This window comes from Callospermophilus lateralis, chromosome 3 (genome assembly GCF_048772815.1).
Source record: "Callospermophilus lateralis isolate mCalLat2 chromosome 3, mCalLat2.hap1, whole genome shotgun sequence".
NCBI lineage: Eukaryota > Metazoa > Chordata > Mammalia > Rodentia > Sciuridae > Callospermophilus > Callospermophilus lateralis.
The window spans coordinates 89,992,027-90,011,673 of NC_135307.1; the positions used below are offsets into that span (position 1 = coordinate 89,992,027).

Genomic DNA, 19,647 nt, shown 5'->3' on the forward strand with positions numbered 1-19,647 from the left:
TAAAAACAAACAAAACTGGACTGGGAGTTATAGGTCAGTGGCAGAGCTTGTGCTTTGCATACATAAGCCCTGGGTTTGACACCAGCATCAAAACCAAACCAACTAAAACCTATCTGGGGCCAGCGCAGTGGCACAAGCCTGTAATCCCAGCAGCTCTGGAGGCTGAGGCAGGAGGATTACAAATTCAAAGCCATAGACAGCTGGCTTCATTCCTTGGGGCGAGAGGTGAGACAGAACATCAAATTGAAAGAGTGTGGCAGAGGGAAGCAGCTCACATAATAATCAAGAAGCAGAGAGACGCTACACTGGCCAGATACAAAATATATACCCCTTAAAGGCAGCCCTCCAATGCCCACTTCTTCCACCACACCCTCTCACCTTCAGTTACCACTCAGTTAATCCCCATCAGGGAATTAATTCACTACTTTTGTTTAGGCTCTCCGAACCCAATCATTTCACTTCTGAACATTCCTGCATTGTCTCACATGTGAGCTTTTGAGGGACACCTAGTATCTAAACCATAACACATCTCTAGCACCACAAAAAAAAAAGGTTGTTGGGAGCTGGAGACGGAGTCTCTGGGTTCCATAACCAGTGCCTCAAAATAATAAAATAAAATAAAACAAAAGTCACTGGATTGAACCTTTTACACAGAACTATATGGTATGTGAATTACATCTCAATAAAAATATTTTAAAAAAAAAGAAAAAGATTATTGGGAAATCAATCAAAAAGTTGAACAGAAAAGAGAGATAAAAAGTTAAGAGACAGAATAAGAAAATTAAAGTCTACTTTAGGAGTTGCAACATTCATACAATAGAAAACCACCATCAAAAAAAAAATCAAATAATAGGTATTCCATTAAAAAACAGGGGGAAAAAAAAACATGGAGGAAGAAATTAAATATCTAAAATTTCCTGAAGAATTTGAGTTTCTAAACTAACAGGGCCTATCAAGCATCCAATACAATGAGTGAAAATAGACCCATGCCGAAGACTTGGAAATTTCAGAATACTAGGAGCAAAAACAAAATCCTGCAGGATTTGAGTGAGGGAAAAAACATGTCACAAGAACCTGGGGTTGTGGCTCAGTGGTAGAGCACTTGCCTAGCAAGTGTGAGGCACTGGTTTCAATTCTCAGCACTGCATATAAATAAATGAACAAAATAAAGGCCCATAATGTCAAAAATAAATAAGTAAATAAATAACATGTCACAGGATAAAAGAACAGGATAAGGGCCAGGTACAGTGGCACATGCCTGTAATCCTAGCAGCTCAGGAGGCTCAGACAGGAGGATCACAAATTCAAAGTCAGCCTCAACAATTTACCAAGGCCCTAAGCAACTTAGCAAGACTTTGTCTCCAAATAAAATAAAATAGGGCCAGAGATGTGGCTCCATGATTAAGCACCCCGGGTTCAATTCCTAGCGCACACACACACAAAAAAAAATCACGATCAGAATGGCCTTGAACTTCTCAATAGCAACACTGTAAATCCAAAGACAAAAGAGCATTGCCTTCAAATACTTTAAAAGTTCGGTGTGGTAGAACATGCCTGTAGTCTCAGCAACTCTGGAGACTGAGACAAGAGGATTCCAAGTTCAAAGGCAGCCTCAGCAATTTAGTAAGGCCCTAAGCAACTTAGCAAGACCTAATATTAAAAATAAATAAATAAAAAGGGCTAGGGACATGGTTCAATGGTAAAGCCCTGCTGGGTTCAATCCCCAATACCAAAATAAAAACAAACTTTGAAAGTAAGAACATTACCAATTTACAATTCTATACTTTTATAAACTATAAATCAAGTAGGAGAGTAGAATAAAAGTTCCCAGAGAATGTCCTCCATCAACATGAGGGAGAAAATCAAATATAGAGAGGAGAGAAAAGAGAGGTACTTAGGGAATGAAATGGAGCAAATTATGTTATGTGCATATTTGAATATGTCACAATTATAATGTACTAATAAAAAAGTTTTTTAAAGATATGGAATGGGTGGGGGTGTGGTTCAGTGGTAGAGCATATACTTAGTATGCACAAGGGAGGAGGCAGTGGGGATGGGGGCAAAAAAAGAAGGGAAAGATGAAAAAGAAGAGGAGAAGGCAGAAGAAAAGAAGGACTACTGAGACATAGAGTCTAAGAAATACCCAAAACAAAGGTGAGAGGAAACTCCAAGAATGACAGTCCAGGGAGGTTACGGTTATGCACCAGGCATAGAGGACAACAATTAGAAACAATTAGAAATCAGTAGACTCCAAATGAGGTTCCTCCAAAAAGATGAAACAAAATTTGAGGCTCCAGAACATCTTGAAAGGAAATCTTTTTTTTTTTTTTTTTTAAGAGAGAGAGAGAGAGAGAGAAGAGAGAGATTTTATATATATATATATATATATATATTTATTTATTTATTTATTTATTTATTTTTCAGTTTTCGGTGGACACCACATCTTTATTTTATTTTTATTTTTTTAAGAGAGAGAGCAAGAGAGAGAGAATTTTTTAATATTTATTTTTTTTAGTTTTCGGCGGACACAACATCTTTGTATGTGGTGCTGAGGATCGAACCCGGGCCGCACACATGCCAGGCGAGCACGCTACCGCTTGAGCCACAACCCCAGCCCCCTTTATTTTATTTTTATGTGGTGCTGAGGATGGAACCCAGCGACCCGCACATGCCAGGCGAGCATGCTACTGCTTGAGCCACATCGGCAGCCCCTGAAAGGAAATCTTGACAACTGACTGATAATAGTCCACAAGCTCTACTGTAATTAGTGTTTACACAGCCACGTTAATTCAAATAATGATATAAATAAATCATAATATAATTTATACTCAGAAGACGAGAAAATAGCTCAAATTTTTTAAAACCAGAATTTATAAAAATGTAATCATGCTACGTAGAATTATGGAGATAAATGTCAAAAAGGGGTAAAATAAACTTAGAAAGCTGAGAGGCTGCCTTCCAATAGAACTGGGGAGAGATGTTATTTTTAACTTTTTTTACTTTTGCAAATGTTTATTAATTACCTCAAATCGAAATCGAATCTTTAATTTAAAAAAATTAAAAGCTATATTATAAACATCCTTTTTTTTTTTTTTTTTTTTTTAAATTATTGTTGTTTTTTGGTGGTACTGGGGATTGAACCCAGGACCTGGTACAGGATAGGCAAACACTCTACCACTGGGTTACATCCCCACCCCTCTGTAAATTTTACTTTAGGACAGCAACTCGCTAAATTGTCCATGCTGGTTTTGAACTTGTGATCCTCTTGCCTCAGTCCAAGCCTCCCAAGAAGCTGGGATTATAGGCAAGCACTGCATACCCAGCCTCTTAAGAGATTTTCTTTTATTTTTGAACTCAGGGGCACTTAATCACTGAGCCACATCCCCAGACCTTCTTATTATTTATTTATTTATTTTTATTTTGAGACAGGGCCTCAGTTGCTTAGGGCCCCACTAACTTGCTGAGGCTGGCCTTGAACTTGCAACCATCCTGCCTCAGCCTCCCCAGGCGCTATGATTACAAGTATGCACAATGCACCCAGCTTTTTAAGAGATTTTCTAAGAGGCATGGACTTCACTGAATGAAACATTTTAAAATATGAGTCCAAAGAAATCTGAGTAGAGTCATAGTAGCTTCCAGAATCTTTACACTGTATTTGGAGTCACTCATTTGTCTCAGAATTTCATTATTGATTTTACAGCTTCCTTAATATATTTGGTAAATGTTGAATATAGAACAATTTCTTTAAATAGTGCCTTGATCTGCATAAAGTCAGTTCTCTGTGACCAGGCATCATTTCCCACCCCCATGAATAAGAATACCTTCTCAAAGACATCATTCCCATAAAAATCTTCTTTGGTCACTAATAAACATCTATCACAGTCTTTAAGATCACCTATATTTTCTGGAAAATTCTTCTCAATGCTTTATGTCAGAGCTTACAGCTTTTATCCTTAAATTCTGATAACTCTTCTGTACTACATTATGTTTATATACATCATTGACAGAAAAATAAAAGCTAAAAAAAAGATATATAGCGGTTGAATATACACTTCAGTTCTATGTGACTTTATCTTCAGCTCTTTCACTGTCAGCAATAAATATTCTTATGCAGTATTTACCACTCATTTATCCTTGATGACTACCTTAGGGGGTAGATGGTATCAATCTCAACATTTGATTGATGAAGAAACTGAGGCTTGGTTTCAATTGATCACAGAGATAGTAATAGCAGAGTAAGTAGTGACTCCAGGAAATTCTGTCTCTGGAGTACTAGTTCTTAACCACTCCACCAAATGACCTAATAATTTACATAAAATGGAAGTCTTCGACAAAACAAGCTAATACACCAGGAAACAAATAAATTATTTCTTCCTGCTGTCTCCTTCTCATTAAAATCATGGCATATTTCATTACAATTCATTTTAACTCTGGTTATAACACCTGCAAACAAGAACCATAAAAGAAATAATTCTAATAACACCACAATTGTCCTATGTAAAGTCTTACAAGAAGAGACATTTAGATTGAACAAATAGTTACTTAGATGTAATTAAGGTCCTTCAATTCATCTTGATACCTATATTTAATTTCTTTAAATATTTAACTTTAAAATTATGCAAATTAGATATTAGTTCCCTTGTTGTCAGAAGAAAATATATACCAGAAAATTAAAAATCATTCTGATGCTCTCAGTATAAGAATGATTAATTAAATTATGGTACATTCACTCAGAAATACTTTTGAAAGGCTAACGTGAACATGAGTATAACACTGAAAATTATTGTGACACAATGTTGGTTGGAAAAAGAAGATTATAGTTGTGTTTGCTATGAAAAGCTTCATTTTTTAAAAAAAGTAGACATGTAGAAAGAAAAAAATTGTATTAGTTTTAAGATAGAATAATGATTCATGAACCTTTTCAATTTTAATAACATTTTCAAAATATTTAAAAACAGGGCTGGGGTTGTGGCTCAGTGGTACAGCGCTTGCCTAGCATGGTGAGGCACTGGGTTCAATTCTCAGCACCCCATACCAATAAATAAATAAAATTAAAGAATTCATCAACAACTAATAAAAATGCTTAAAAATATTTAAAAACAGTTCAAAATCTAAACAAAAAGTGTATTAAAATGTTTGGTGACTTTGAAATGTTCTAAAAGTAGATTGTGAGAACAGCTGCACAACTCTACAAAATATCACTAAATTGATCACTTAAAATGAGTAAATTTTATAAAGCTGTTTTATTAATAAAACAAGATGTTGGGCTAGGGATACAGTTCAGTGGTCGAGCACATGCCTAACATGAACGAAATCCTGGGTTCAATTCCCAGTGCCACGAGGAAAAAAAAAAAAGATGTTAGGAGAAAAGAACTTTTTCCACAATACTCACATGAGAAAATTCAGGCTGGGATGGGATTGGAAGTGATCCAGGAGTGAAGACTGGTGTGCTCTGAGACACTGGTGTTGAGGCTTGTGGTAATACAATGGGCTCAGGTGGGAGAGGGGCGTTTTTTACTTCCACAGGTTCATCATCTTGAAGTTTTTTCTGAAAAGGCTCTCGTCCTGCTTCAGACAACACTGACATATCCACTGGCTCATCTACTTTAAAAAAAAAAGAAAGAATCATAATATTACAATTCAGCATCACAACCAACAATTATATACAGCAATTTTGGCTTCTAATAGTGACTTTAAGTTTCAGAAAAACAATGGAATTATAATATATTGGGGCATAGCAATATGTCCTCTTTGGGAAAGGTTCAGGAAGGGTGACCATACTTCTATTTTTATATACAGATTAAAATGGGATTGCATCTGGGGATACCTACCCACCCACCCATAAAATATGATAAATTAACTTGGCTCCTCTGAGCCCCTTTCAATTACATACAGCTCATTTTTTGTGTGTGTAAGAATACCCAGATCATGCCATTTAATTTAATCATCACATATTCTGCTCCAGGCCTTATAAGGCAGTGAACTTGTTCAGCACTCTGAATAAACATCTACATATGTATTAACTCATTATATTTGCAATAACAACTGTTAGTGCAAAGGGGTGGATGCTAAAAGAAAGATGAAGGAAAAAAAACCCTACTAATATCAATCAGCACTGACTTATGAAAGAACTAAGACACTAAACCTAACACCAATTACTCAGGAAGGAACACACACAAAACCCAAAACACTGCTTTCTCATACTATACTACCCACCTGTAGGCTACCAGGACCTTCCTTAGAGCCAGCCTTTTCCCCCTTACAGCTTAACCCCAACTAGGCTTCCTCTAGACCTCTCATAAAACTTCCTATGCCATTTAGTTTTACACAAAATCCACATTTGTGTAACTAGCAACCACACTCCCAACACCTATTGTTTCTGTTTAGTTTGGCCTCAATCTTGCATACAGGTCTAATGCTAATTTGGAAGCTGGTGCCACAAGCCTTTAATACACTACCCACAGCTGTGCTAAGTATTTTTATTGCACCTTTTGACCTTGTCTTGAGAAGGCACATTAAGGACCTGCTATTTTAGGCACTATATATAAAAATGCTTTACATGGGCTGGGGATGTGGCTCAAGCGGTGGCGCGCTCGCCTGGCATGCATGTGGCCCGGGTTCGATCCTCAGCACCACATACAGACAAAGATGTTGTGTCCGCCAAGAACTGAAAAATGAATATTAAAATTCTCTCTCTCCCTCCCTCCTTCCCTCCATCTCTCACTCTCTCTTTAAAAAAAAAAAAAAATGCTTTACATGGGCTGTAGTTGTGTCTCAGTGGTAGAGCACTTGCCTAGCCATGTGTGAGGCATTGGGTTGGATTCTCAGCACCACATATAAATAAATAAATAAATAAAGGTTCATTAACAACTAAAAAAATTTTTTAATTAATAAATAAATATAAAATAAAATACAACTCACAAGGGAAAATGTTACAGAAAAAAGAAAACCAAATCATACACATAATATGATGACTGTAAAAACTGTAAAAACACTTTTTCATATTTATGAGAAAACACTCTGAAAGGACTATATCCAAATGATAATTGTAATTCAATATGGATTGTGGTATTACAGGTGATTTTATTGTTTTCTCATTACTTTCCTATACATTTTTCAAACTTTCTATGAATATTGATCACAAAGACAGCATTTTTAATATAATAATATTTATATATTTTCAATGTTTGCACTAAAGACAGAGGAAACTGTTCTAAGAATTAACCAAACTTAACTTGCATTAACAGAATTTAGATAGAGGGGAGAGAGGGAGGGGGGAGGGGGAGAGGGGAGAGGGGGAGGGGGAGAGGGGGGAGGGGAGAGGGGGAGGGGAGAGGGGGAGGGGAGAGGGGGAGAGAGGGAGGAGGGAGGGGGAGGGGAGGGGAGAGAGAGAGGGAGAGGGAGGGAGGGGGAGAGAGAGAGAGAGAGAATTTTTTTAATATTTATTTTTCAGTTTTCGGTGGACACAACATCTTTATTTTATTTTTATGTGGTGCTGAGGATCGAACCCAGCACCCAGCGCATGCCAGGCGAGCGTGTTACCGCTTGAGTCACATCCCCAGCCCTAACAGAACTTTTAATAGAATGAATTTACCATTTTTAACTGAAGATGTCACTAATCACATTACAGTTAGAATCATATTAATCTATTTAGATAATTCAATTTTAAGAGAAAATAGCTAGAGACAAACTTGCTAGCAGAAGAAACTCTAAAATTAACTTTTATTATGGATAAATTACCCTTGAAAAACAATTAAATTGTAAATTTACAGTACTCAAGCAGAAACAACAGGATACTACATAAGGCACATTATAGGACAGATAAGAGCAAAAACTCTAGAGGCAAATGCCCAAGTTCAAATCCTGCCTCTTATGAGGTGTGAAATCTCTCTGTGCCTCCATTTCCTCTTCTGTAAAAGAAATACCTACTTCTTAGGATTGTTTGAGGATTCAATGAGAAAAACCATAGAGAGACACCCAGAACCAAAGAAAAGCACCTAGAACAGTGTCTAGCATATACTAAGTACTCAACAAATATATGCTATTATAATATTATTAATACCTGAAAGAATGAAAAGAAGAAAATCATAAATTAGAAAAAACTTCTTTGTAGAAACAGCAGAATTTAGAAATGTATTAAATAATTGGATAGAAGATGAGGGCAGAGCAAAAGAGCAGTTTAGATAAGTAAGGTAAACCAGGCAAATGAAAAGAGAAGTATTCATGTGAATAAAGTAATATAAAAATCACTAAGTCCTCAAAGGAGAATGTGAATAGGTTTAAATTTTTCCATTTGCTCCTAGCCAACCGCTGGATAAAACTATTTTAATAATAGCAAAAAATAGTTTATAAAGAGTATAAGAAAGAATTATTGGTCCTCTCTCACCAGAATGATGTATTAGCATGCTATTGGAGACTACCAGACCATTAGTAATTAAAAAAAAAAAATTCAAAATCCAGTTCTTCACCATATTAATTTGAGTTCAACTTCAAACTATTATTTTTTTTCCTTAAGGGTCTTTGTAAAAAATGAGTCAGTACTACAAAAATCTAAGAAGAATCTATGCTAGAAAAGCAACTGAGGAGAGCACTTTACACTAGGCTATATAACTGAAAGAGAGACAGGAGTCCTCCTGAATAGCATGGGGCACAGTGACCTAAAGAATAAAGGAAGAGAATATTTTGCAAGAAGGAAGAGATGCAATGCTGCTTTTTTTTTGCCCCCTGGTGCTGGGAATGGAACCTAGGGCTTCTTGCATACTAGTAAAGTGCTCTACCAGTGGGCAACATCATCAGCCCTCTTCTAATCTTAGATCAACAGACAGATGAAGAGAGCTCACCTTTTCTCCCTTCTTGCTCCGTGGGACTGCTAGGAACGATAAAAGGGGTAGATCGGAAAGCATCAGGGGAAGGAGCAACAAGATCTGAGGAATTCCTTTATAAAAAGAGAGAATCACAGATTATTTAACCATAACCACAGTTCCCAAAGTTTTTACTTTATAATAGAAAAAATATCTAAATCATTCAGATAATAGCATTTCCCCCACAAAGCAATATGAGACCAGTGGAAGAACCACTGAATAACTATTTCCCACACCACACATTTCTAATATAAGAATTTTTTTTTTTTAAGAGTAAGAACGAAATGGGAAACCAGACACAAGAACATCATGATTTTGAAAAACACGATAAAGCGTTAAAAATATAATTCATTTGTAGATTACAGATAAAAAAATCTGTTTACTCCATTTTTTGCATAATAGGAAGACTGCAAATTTTATTTAAAAAAAAAAGCAAACCTCTTTGCTCTACCTACAGAGATGAAAAAATACATTTAATTGTCAACTATAACAACCTATTCTCCACTCTATACTGTTATATGGGAAAAACTGTTAGTAAAATGGAGGAGCAGAATGCTTGTTTTGAATATGTAACATTTTCTTTCATAGTGAAAATTTTGGGCTATAATAAAGTCTCCACTGGAAAGCCAGATCTATTTTCCCTCAATAGTGCCACTAAGTTCTCATTCCCAAATTCTAAAGCCCAGATTCTTTTGGTTCTAAGAAGAATTTTGACCTAGCAAGCAACTTTAACTCTTTCAAAAACAGCCTATGACCCTCAGGGACATGTTGCTTTGGCCCAAGATATTACAGGCTTACTTACGTGGAAAGACTCTCCTGAACAAGAGACCTCTGACCAGAGAGCTGAAGGAGGTGTAGAGTGGTAGCAGGTGTGGAAGCCAGAGAACACCCACCTTCCTCCTTTGAAGGAGTGGAGCAACCATCAGAAGCTATTGGAAAAAAAGAAATTCTGGTTGCATTCATTTCTCAGATTGCCATTACAGAGTTGTCAAAAAAAAACACCTCAGTACTGCAAAAACAGTAACATCCATATTTTCAACCATGTTTTAAGAGGGCAGAAATTTTTTTCTAATTGTATATAATTAATGGACTGTCAATACAACACAAATCTTCTGTGAACATCAACCCCCCCCAAAATTATGGGTTTTTAAAATAAAGAATTGATGAAAAGAGTTCCTTAGTCCTTTCTGTCATAATCTAAGCTTGGAGAGGAAAAGAATCCTTATACCTCTGCTTGGCTGCTCTTCTTCCTTTTGATGCTTCTATTATAAAACAGCAAGCGAGCCTTTTATTCCAAGGTCTACCTAAGATGTAGTAAAGCTCATGCCATGATGCAGATGAGAGAAGTCAAAACAAAGCGCATGACACCTGATGATATGAATGCAGCAATTTTCATAATTAGAACTTGGGCCTCCTCAAAGGAGACGAGAAATGATAATGCATTAATAAAAGAATATATAAGCAGCCATCACTGATATGTATCATGAAGTTTCCTATTGGATTCTTCTCCTTAGCAACAAATGGAATGTCAACTTTATTAATCCTAAGTAAAAATAAATGTCTTAAAAACAACCTGTAGCTTCAGTGAAGGCTTCTTGGTGACCTTCTAAATCTATCTCACAAAATAGTAAAAGAGGGCTGGGGATGTGGCTCAAGCGGTAGCACGCTCGCCTGGCATGCGTGCGGCCCGGGTTCGATCCTCAGCACCACATACAAACAAAGATATTGTGTCCGCCAATAACTAAAAAATAAATATTAAACTTCGCTCTCTCTCTCTCTCTCTCTCTCTCTCCCTCTCTCACTCTCTCTTTAAAAAAAAAAAAAAAAAAAAGTAAAAGAATACAGCTTTCTTCCCTTAACTCCTTAATCAATACAATATTTTTCTTTCTTTCTTTCTTTTTTTTTTTTTTTTTTTTTTTTTTTTTGCAGTACTGGGGATTGAGCCCAAGGTGCTCTACCACTGAGCCACATTTCCAGCCCTTTCCACTTTTTATTTTGAGATAGGGTCTAAGTTATCCAGATTGGTCTTGAACTTGAGATCCTCCTGCTGGATTACAGGCATGCTCCACTACACCTAGCAACAAGTTATGTTTTGAGGGTTATTACTAATGCTTTCATGCTCCCTGAAGTTGTGAAATGGGGAGGGTGGGAGAATACAAAAGTATGAAGCAAATACCACTCTAGTCTTCTGTTTTATGTCCTTTCTGCTAGATTTTTAACTTACTTTTTGTGGCAGGTGAACTTATAAAGTGAACATGAAAAACCTGACTTAAAATATTTAGGATTTGAGGCATTAGTAAACATGGTAACAGGAAAAAAAAGGCTACTCTGTCCATATTATCAAATTTATTTTATTAGCTATTATTCAATATCTCCAAAGAGAGAAACTTATATTAAAATGTCAAATAGCAATCATTCCCCAGAAGCCCTTCTCACTAATAGGCTAGAAACATATTTTCATTACATTTCACAAACATGTCAGCATAACTATTAAAGTGCTTTCTACCTTAAAACAGCAGCCTCAGAAATAAGAGGAGAAAAGGAGTTATAATAACTGATCATCCTTTGTACCTGTTTTATTGCTATGGTCAAACAAGTCTTCCTGGGTTGACAAAACCTCAGGCTCTGGTGACTTCTGAACCTGCAGTCCACCTTCCAGAAGTTCTTGAGCACACATTTGTTCTTTTGTTTCCACAGCAGGAAGAGACACTTTGGGACTAGAAGACATGTCTTCTGACCTAGAAAATTCATAGCATCAGGAGAAAAGGATTCTAAGTTCAATTGCTTTGATCTTTTAACTAAAAAACTTAACTTGTTTTGTGATTTTCATCAATGATTTCAAGAATAGCAGAAGGTTGTAATCTATGTAATTGCCTACTGAAAGTGAATTAAGTTACTTTGCAAAGGCCTCAGCCCATTTCAAAGCCTGCTTCAGTCTCTCACACAGCAACACCTCTTTTCAATTCTGCTCACCCTGCACTTTGAAATTTCCAAAATTTCTGATAAGTGATCTGGGAATTTTTGTCACATGAGCTGTTATCCAGACCTATATAAAGAATTCTGATCCAGAACACAAAGCCACTAAGGGAAGCAATCAAATGATGACCTTCCCAGAAAAGTGCTTATATGTGAACTATCTTCTGCACTACTGCCACACACATATTATTTTCAGCTGATCTTTTCCATTTGATCTAATCAACCCATGATCAAACCAAGAGCTCTTCACAATGACAATACTCACACATTTAAGAAACTCATTTTCAGCCCCTTCCCAGAGGTTTCACCTATTCAGGAAGAAATACTAGCTGGAAGAATTTCTTACATAGTGTACTTTGCAGATTGCAGATTTTATTCTATTTTTTTTTTAAAGAAAAAATCTAAAAAGTTTGCCACTGTTAAGCATTTTACATTAGAAAGACAACTTCTCCTTGTTTTTTTTTTTTTTTTTTAATATTTGTGTTTTTTTAGCTTGAGGTGGACACAATCTTTATTTTGTTTTTATGTGGTGCTGAGAATCGAACCCAGTGCCCCATGCATGCTAGGCGAGTGTGCTACCACTTGAGCCACATCCCCAGCCCAAGACAACTTCTCTTAATATTCAACTTTGTTTAGGACCTCAAATCCTACTGGGTTTCTTTTCTTTTCTTTTTTTTCTTTTTTTTTTTTTTGGTGATGGGTACACCAGGGATTGAACTCAGGGGCACTCAACCACTGAGCCACATCCCCAGCCCTATTTTGTATTTTATTTAGAGACAGGGTCTCACTGAGTTGCTTAGCACCTCACTTTTGCTGAGAATGGCTTTGAACCCTAGACCCTCCTGCCTCAGCCTCCTGAACTACTGGCATGGGCCACCATACCCAGGAAATCCCACTGTTCCTATTGAAGGAAAAAACAAAACAAAACTGAATGCTTATGCATCCTCATCCCAATCTGGAAGCATCTCAATTTTCCTGTCATATCCAAACTTCACATACAGATCAGGGGCAATAAAGTTTTGGATAAAATAATCATCACAGAGCAGAGGCATATCTTCACTCTTCAAATTCATACCAAGTTAAGAAGCTAAAACACTAAGAGAAATCTATATACATCTATATCATAAACTATCAGATGCAGGAGACCTAAAGATCCAAAGAAATCTTGATGCTCAAGTATAGAAACAGTAGGTTTTCAAACATTGTATTCATGTGATTCTGCCTAACACCAGAGAAGCTAAAAAGACTTCCTACAGACTCTGGGCAAAGATTACAGAGGAGAGTAACTAAAGATTATAGAGTCAGGTTTATAGTTACAGCAGCAATAAATCATCTTTTAAAAGGCCCACAGTAAGATAAGAACAAACATACTGCAAAAATGACCAATATTTATGAATCATCAATGTTTCTACTGGACAGAAATATACCAATTTCAAAGGGCAAAAAACATATCAACAATTTCTAAAAATGTTTTCACTTGGCAAAATGAAGTTAATATAATCCAAAGGCAAAAACCCATACATATATTTTTTTTCATACATATATTTACCTTGTAGGTGGTAGATTTTGCTCTTCTAGTGCATGTATACCTTTACTGGGCTCTAGTGTTACAGGGATGTCTTTGCTGGGCTGTTCTTCCATAGGGATATCTTCACTGGACTGTTCTTCATGCTTAACTGCTTCAAGTTTTAGAAGAAGAAAATAGGAAGGAAATATTTAATTTATCAAAGTACCAGAAGCAGTCCTAAATGCGTTTTTTTTTTTTTTTTTTTCCCCAGTACTGAGGATCATGCCCAGGATTAGCACACATTAAACAAGGACCCTACAACTGAGCTATATTACTGGTCCACCTAAATGACTTTCTTTTGGACGGGGGTACCAAGGATTGAACCTAGGAGCACTTAACTACTGAGCCACATCCCCAGCCCTCCCCCCCACTTCTTTTTTTTTAATATAGCACCTGGCATTTCTTTTTAAGACAGGGTCTTGCTGAGTTACTTAGGGCCTCGCCAAGTTGCTGAGGCTGGCTTTGAACTCACGATCCTCCTGCCTCAACCTCTCAAGTCGCTGGGATTACAGACGTGTACCAACTACCCAGCCACCTAAATGATTTTTAGAAGGCAAATACTTCAACAGAAATAAATCCAGTTTAACAATATATACAAGCCAAGCAAGGTGGTATACGCCTATAATCCCAGCAACTCAGGAGGTCAAGGCAAGAGGATCACAAGTTTGAGGCTAACCTCAGCCACTTACCCGCCACTTAGCGACCCCGTCTTAAAAAGAATAGCCAGGGGCAGTGGTGCATGCCTGGAATCCCAGCTGCTCAGGAGGCAGAAGCAGGAGGATCACAAGATCAAAGTCAGCCTTAGCTACTTAGTGAGATCCTAAGCCAACTTAGGGAGACCTTGTCTCAAAACAAAAAGGGCTGGGAATGTGACTCAGAGGTTAAGCACATCTGGGTTCAATCCCTGGTATCAAAAATAAATACCAAATTAATTAATTAAAATAAATACAAAGAACTAGGAATGTAACTCAGTGGTAGAGTATCCCTGATTCCAAGCCCCAGTATCAAATAAATAAATAAGCACACACACATACACACAAACACACACCATTCTAAAAAAAAGAAAAGTAATCAATTACCTATTAACAGGAAACTTCAATCTGCAAGCCATCAACTGACAAATATTTACCAGCCAACTCTGCAAACTCACTTATATTAGGTTATATTAATTTTGGTAAAAAACTTATCAAAGAAAACAATGACTAGCTTTAGCAAGGGAGGAAAACACTTTTAAAAAAAAATCCAAAAATGAGAAAACATATTTCATACCAGTATCTGCATCTGTTTCAGATAGCCTGGTATAACCAGAGTTGGTGGTTACTGAATGTAGATGCTCCTTATCTGCTTCATATGGAATAGTACGTTCTTCAACATCCTGGCTCTGGGAGAGTTCCAGAACCTCAAAGCCAAACTGTGATGAGGCAGGATCTAGGAACAAAATTCCAAGAAATCAGTTACAGTTCTACAACATTATCAATGTGCAGGTGCTGGCCCTTAGCAAAAGAGGGTATGTTCAAAGGTGCCAAAAACATTCACTGGAGAAAAGATAGCTTATTCAATAAATGGTGCTGGGAAAACTGGAAATCCACATGTAATAAAATGAAATTTTGTTATCTCTCATCCGGCACAAAAATCAACTCAAAGTAGATCAAAGACTTAGGCACTAGACCAGAGACCCTGAATTTAAAAGAAGAAAAGGTAAGCCCAAATTTTCACCATGTTGGCTTAGGAACTGCCTTCCTTTACAAGACTCCCAAAGCTCAAGAAATAAGATTATGTGAACAGAGAGCCTACAGAATAGGAGAAAATCCTTACCACATACACCTCAGATAGAGCATTAATCTACAGGATATATAAAGAACTCAAAAAACTTAACATCAAAAGAATAAATAACCCAATCAATAAATGGGCTAAGGAACTCAAAAGACAATTCACAGAAGAAGAAATGCAATTAATCAACAAATTTAAGAAAAAATGTTCAACATCACTAGCAATTAGAGAAATGCAAATCAAAAACACTCTAAGATTTCATCTCACTCCAGTCAGATGGCAATTATCAAGAATACAATCAATAAATGTTGGCAAGGATGTAGGGGAAAAGTTGCTGGTGGAAATGCAAATTGGTGTAACTATTATGGAAAGCAATATGGAGATTCCTCAGAACACTTGGAATGGAACTATTGTTTGACCCAGCTATCTCACTTCTCAGTTTATACCCAAAGGACTTAAAATCAGCATATTACAATGGTACAGCCACATAAATGTTTACAGCAGCTCAATTCACAATAGCTAAACTATGGAACCAACTTAGGTGCCTTTCAACAGATGGATAAATAAATAAATAAAATGTGGTGTGTGTGTGTGTGTGTGTGTGTGTGTATGATAGAATACTACTCAGCCTTAAATAAGAATGAAATATGGCATTTGTCAGTAAATGGACAGAGCTAGAGAATATACTGCTAAGTGAAATAAGCCAATCCCCAAAAAACAAAGACCAAATGTTTTTTCTGATATGTAAATGCTAATTCACAATTAGGTGGGAGGCTAGGAAAGAACAGAGTTACTTTACATTAGGTAGAGGATAATAAAGGGAGGGACGCCAATAGGGGTAGGAAGGATAGTATAATGAACCAGACATTATTACCCTAGGTACATATATAACTGTACAACCAGTGGGATTCTACATCATGTATAACCAGAAGAATGAGAAATTATACTCCATTATATATAACGTATCAAAGTGCATTCTACTGTTATATAAAATAAAAGCCGGGCACAAGGGCACACACCTATAATCCAGCAGCTCGGGAGGCTGAGGCAGGAGGATGCCAAGTTCAAAGCCAGCCTCAGCAACTTAGTGAGGCACTTTGCAACTCAGTGAGACCCTGTATCTAAACAAAATATAAAAAAGGGCTGAGGATGTGGCTCAGTGGTTAAGCACCACTGGATTCAATCCTCAGTACAAAAAAAAGGGAGGGTCATGTTAAGTCCTTCACAAAGCCCTGGCCCCAAAATTTTTCCCAAAAAATCAAGAATAAGATGCTAGGGCTGGGCACTGTGGCAAATGACTATAATCTCAGCAGCTCTGGAGGCTAAGGCAGGAGGATCAGGAGTTCAAAACCAGCCTCATGAACAGTGAGACCCTGTCTCTAAATAAAATACAAAAAAGGGCTGGGGGGTCAGGATTGTGGCTCAGTGGTAGAGCACTTGCCTAGCATGCATGATGAACTGGGTTTGATCCCTAGCACCACATTAAAAAAAATAAACAAACAAATAAAATAAAGGTATTGTGTCCATCTACAACTAAAAAAAATATTTTAAAAAAAAGGGGGCTGGGGATATGGCTTAACGGTTGAGTGTCCCCAAGTTCAATCCCTGGCGCCCTCCAAACCCAAAAAAAGATGCTGGGGATGTAGTTCAGTGGTAGAGTGCTTGCTTAACATGCATGATGCATGTCTGAACCTCAGCACCATGAAAAAAATAACAACAACAACACCAAAACATCAAGAGTAAATGCATTAAAAATGAAGGGGAAAAATATATGGCAGGAAAAAACTTGAGTACCACAAAATATTACAGCATCTAATATGGTAGACCATGTCTATATTCTAAAGGTGTACCATAAACTACACCCACACAAACAGCAATTCAGATGCTAAACATTTACGAAAACAAATGAATACAAAGGGAAGAAGAAGAGGCTGGGGCTGTAGCTCAGTGTTTGAGCGCTTGCCTCACTGTGTGAGGCACTGGGTTCAATCGTCAGCACCACATAAAAAAAATAAACAAATAAAGATACTGTGTCCATCTACAACTAAAAAGATTATTTAAAAAAAAAAAAAAAAAAGGAGGAAGAAGTTGGGCATGGTGGTGCACACCTGTAATCCCAGTTACTGGGGAGATTCAGACAGGAGGATCACCAAGTTGGAGGCCAGTCTCAGCAACTTAGTGAGACCCTGTAACAAAATAAAAAATATAAAGGGCTGGGGATGGAACTCAGGGGTAAAGCACCACTGGCTTCAAACTCAAGCACTAGGGTAAAAAAAAAAAAAGGCAAGGGCAGGGGGCAGGGGGAGAAAGAGTCAATATGCATCAAGGGGACTATCCAAAGAGCTATAAACTCCAGAACACCAAGTTAGCAATCTAAGTTGTGGAATAGTGAGCTCATAAAGCTCATAATTGTAAATTATGAGCAAATTTCTTAATTACTCTTAAGTTAATCATGAGAAAAACAACCTGATAAAATAAACAAAATTGAGACATCTACACTATCACATTAAAGGAATATAAAACAATCTACTATCTTGAAAAAGGAAGGCATAAGCTACCTTCAGCAGCAAAGGAGTGTGTAGTATCTTCTGAAATATCTTCTTCTACCTCCTCTTTCTCCTTTTCTTCCAACTCTTCCTTCTCTTCTCCATCAGGAGTGGATTCCACCGACATTCCCAGAACACTACACAGAGGAAGGACAAAATCATGTGTTCCAAATAGGTTGGGCCACTGTTCAAAGCACCTGAATTTTACTATGACTCCCTACATATATCAAATACCTCCTCCCCAAATTTGAAAATGTAAAATATCTCACCCCTCTGGTCCTCCTACCTAAGAAAGTACCCAAAAAGTCAACAACTTTTAATATACTGCACTGAATCAAGTTACACAAAAATAAAGCAGAATTAAGGTAAAAAAACTTTATTTACAAGCAGTGATTTTTTTAAAATCTTGTATTCAGAAGAATTACTGATAAGCAATAAGAAAAGATGTATATGGATAAGCAGGAAGGAAGTCAAAAAACACAGCTATTAAATTGGACAAAGTTCACAAAAATAGTAAAAAACCTTAGGATACATAGAACTGGAAAGTCCAAATAAAATGCAAGTTAAAACATCTATGTAGGGGGCTGGGATTGTGGCTCAGTGGTAGAGCGCTTGCCTGGCACGGGCGGGACCCAGGTTCAATCCTCAGCACCACATAAAAAATAAAGGCATTGTGTTGTGTCCATCTACACCTAAAAAATATAATATTAAAAAAAAAATCTATGTAGGGGGCTGGGGTTGTAGCTCAGTGGTAGAGCACTTGCCTTGCACGTGTGTGAGGCATTGGGTTTGATTCTCAACACCCATAAAAATAAATAAGTAAAGGTTCATAGACAACAAAATATAAAAGAAAACTATGTATTTAAAAGAAGTTAACAACAATCAAAAAACATGATAGAACTAAAACATTAAATTAGGAAAATACCTGCAACAAATATAACAAAATATTAAATTACATAAAACATAAAGAATTAATTTTTGTGTTTTTTCCTGATTAGACTTTTTAGATTTTTATCAACTTTTAGCTGTATTACTTGTTTTCTATTTCATGTTTCTGCTCTTACTCTTATTTTTTCCTCCCTACTATCTAACTTGAAAGTAATGTGATTGTTAATCTAACTTCTTTCTGATACAAGTACTTTAAATTGTAAGTGTTTATCTGAGTACTGTTTCATCCCAGAAATTCTGATATTTTAAGCTTTTGTTATCACTTAATTCAAAACACTTTTTTAGGCTGGGCGCAATGGGCATGCCTATAATCCCAGCAGCTTGGGAGGCTGATGTAGAAGGATCATGAGTTCAAAGATCAACAACTTAGTGAGGCACTTAGCAACTCAGTGAGACCCTGTCTCTAAACAAAATATAAAAAGTGGCTCAGTGGGTGAGCACCCCTCAGTTCAGTCATCAATACCAAAAAAGCCCACTTTTTATTTACTTTTCTTGTGCTTTCTTCTTTGACCTGTGAGATATTTATAAATATGCTGTTTAATTTTGAAGTAGTTGAGACATGGGGATGGGGTTCTACATATCTTAAGGTGATTGATTTCTAATGTAATAAATCATGCAGGAAACACAGTCTGCATGATTTCAAAATTAAAAAAATAAGTGATAGTGACCTATAATTTTCTTTATTATAACTGTCAGGTTAGTATAAATGTTAGGTTGTTCTCAAAATTAATTGGTAGAATCTGCCCATTTTTTCTATTTTATGGAAGAGTTTTTGTAGATGAGTTTTGTTCTTTCCTTTTGTGAAGACTGAGTTATTTTTTCCTTTGTTGAAGCCATTTGGGCCTGGTTTCTTCTTTAATTATAATTCAATTACTGTAATAAATTTCATCTTTTAAATTAAAAAAAAGAATTCATACAAAGATTCCCAATAAATGACAGCAGTCAACTCATTGAAAAAAATAAATAAATAACAAGTACC

General features: G+C 36.6%; 1 protein-coding gene across 6 annotated transcripts in view; it reads right to left on the minus strand.

Moving 5' to 3' along the window:
* Nucleotides 1-19,647, minus strand: part of Tp53bp1 (tumor protein p53 binding protein 1) — an 85,950-nt gene that overhangs the window by 53,700 nt on the left and 12,603 nt on the right. For 3 of the 6 annotated variants that reach the window (XR_013090766.2, XM_076850649.2, XM_076850646.2), the window contains exons 5-11: nucleotides 17,733-17,857; nucleotides 14,674-14,832; nucleotides 13,387-13,516; nucleotides 11,433-11,599; nucleotides 9,664-9,790; nucleotides 8,841-8,935; nucleotides 5,393-5,604 (exon numbers count right to left, since the gene is read on the minus strand). Coding sequence is in view for 5 of the 6 variants with exons in the window: in XM_076850649.2 (XP_076706764.2) it covers nucleotides 5,393-5,604; nucleotides 8,841-8,935; nucleotides 9,664-9,790; nucleotides 11,433-11,599; nucleotides 13,387-13,516; nucleotides 14,674-14,832; nucleotides 17,733-17,857 (1,015 nt within the window). In the remaining variant the exon portion in view is untranslated. The remainder of the gene's footprint in view (nucleotides 1-5,392; nucleotides 5,605-8,840; nucleotides 8,936-9,663; nucleotides 9,791-11,432; nucleotides 11,600-13,386; nucleotides 13,517-14,673; nucleotides 14,833-17,732; nucleotides 17,858-19,647) is intronic. The other 3 variants (XM_076850650.2, XM_076850647.2, XM_076850648.2) reach the window with 2 other exon arrangements.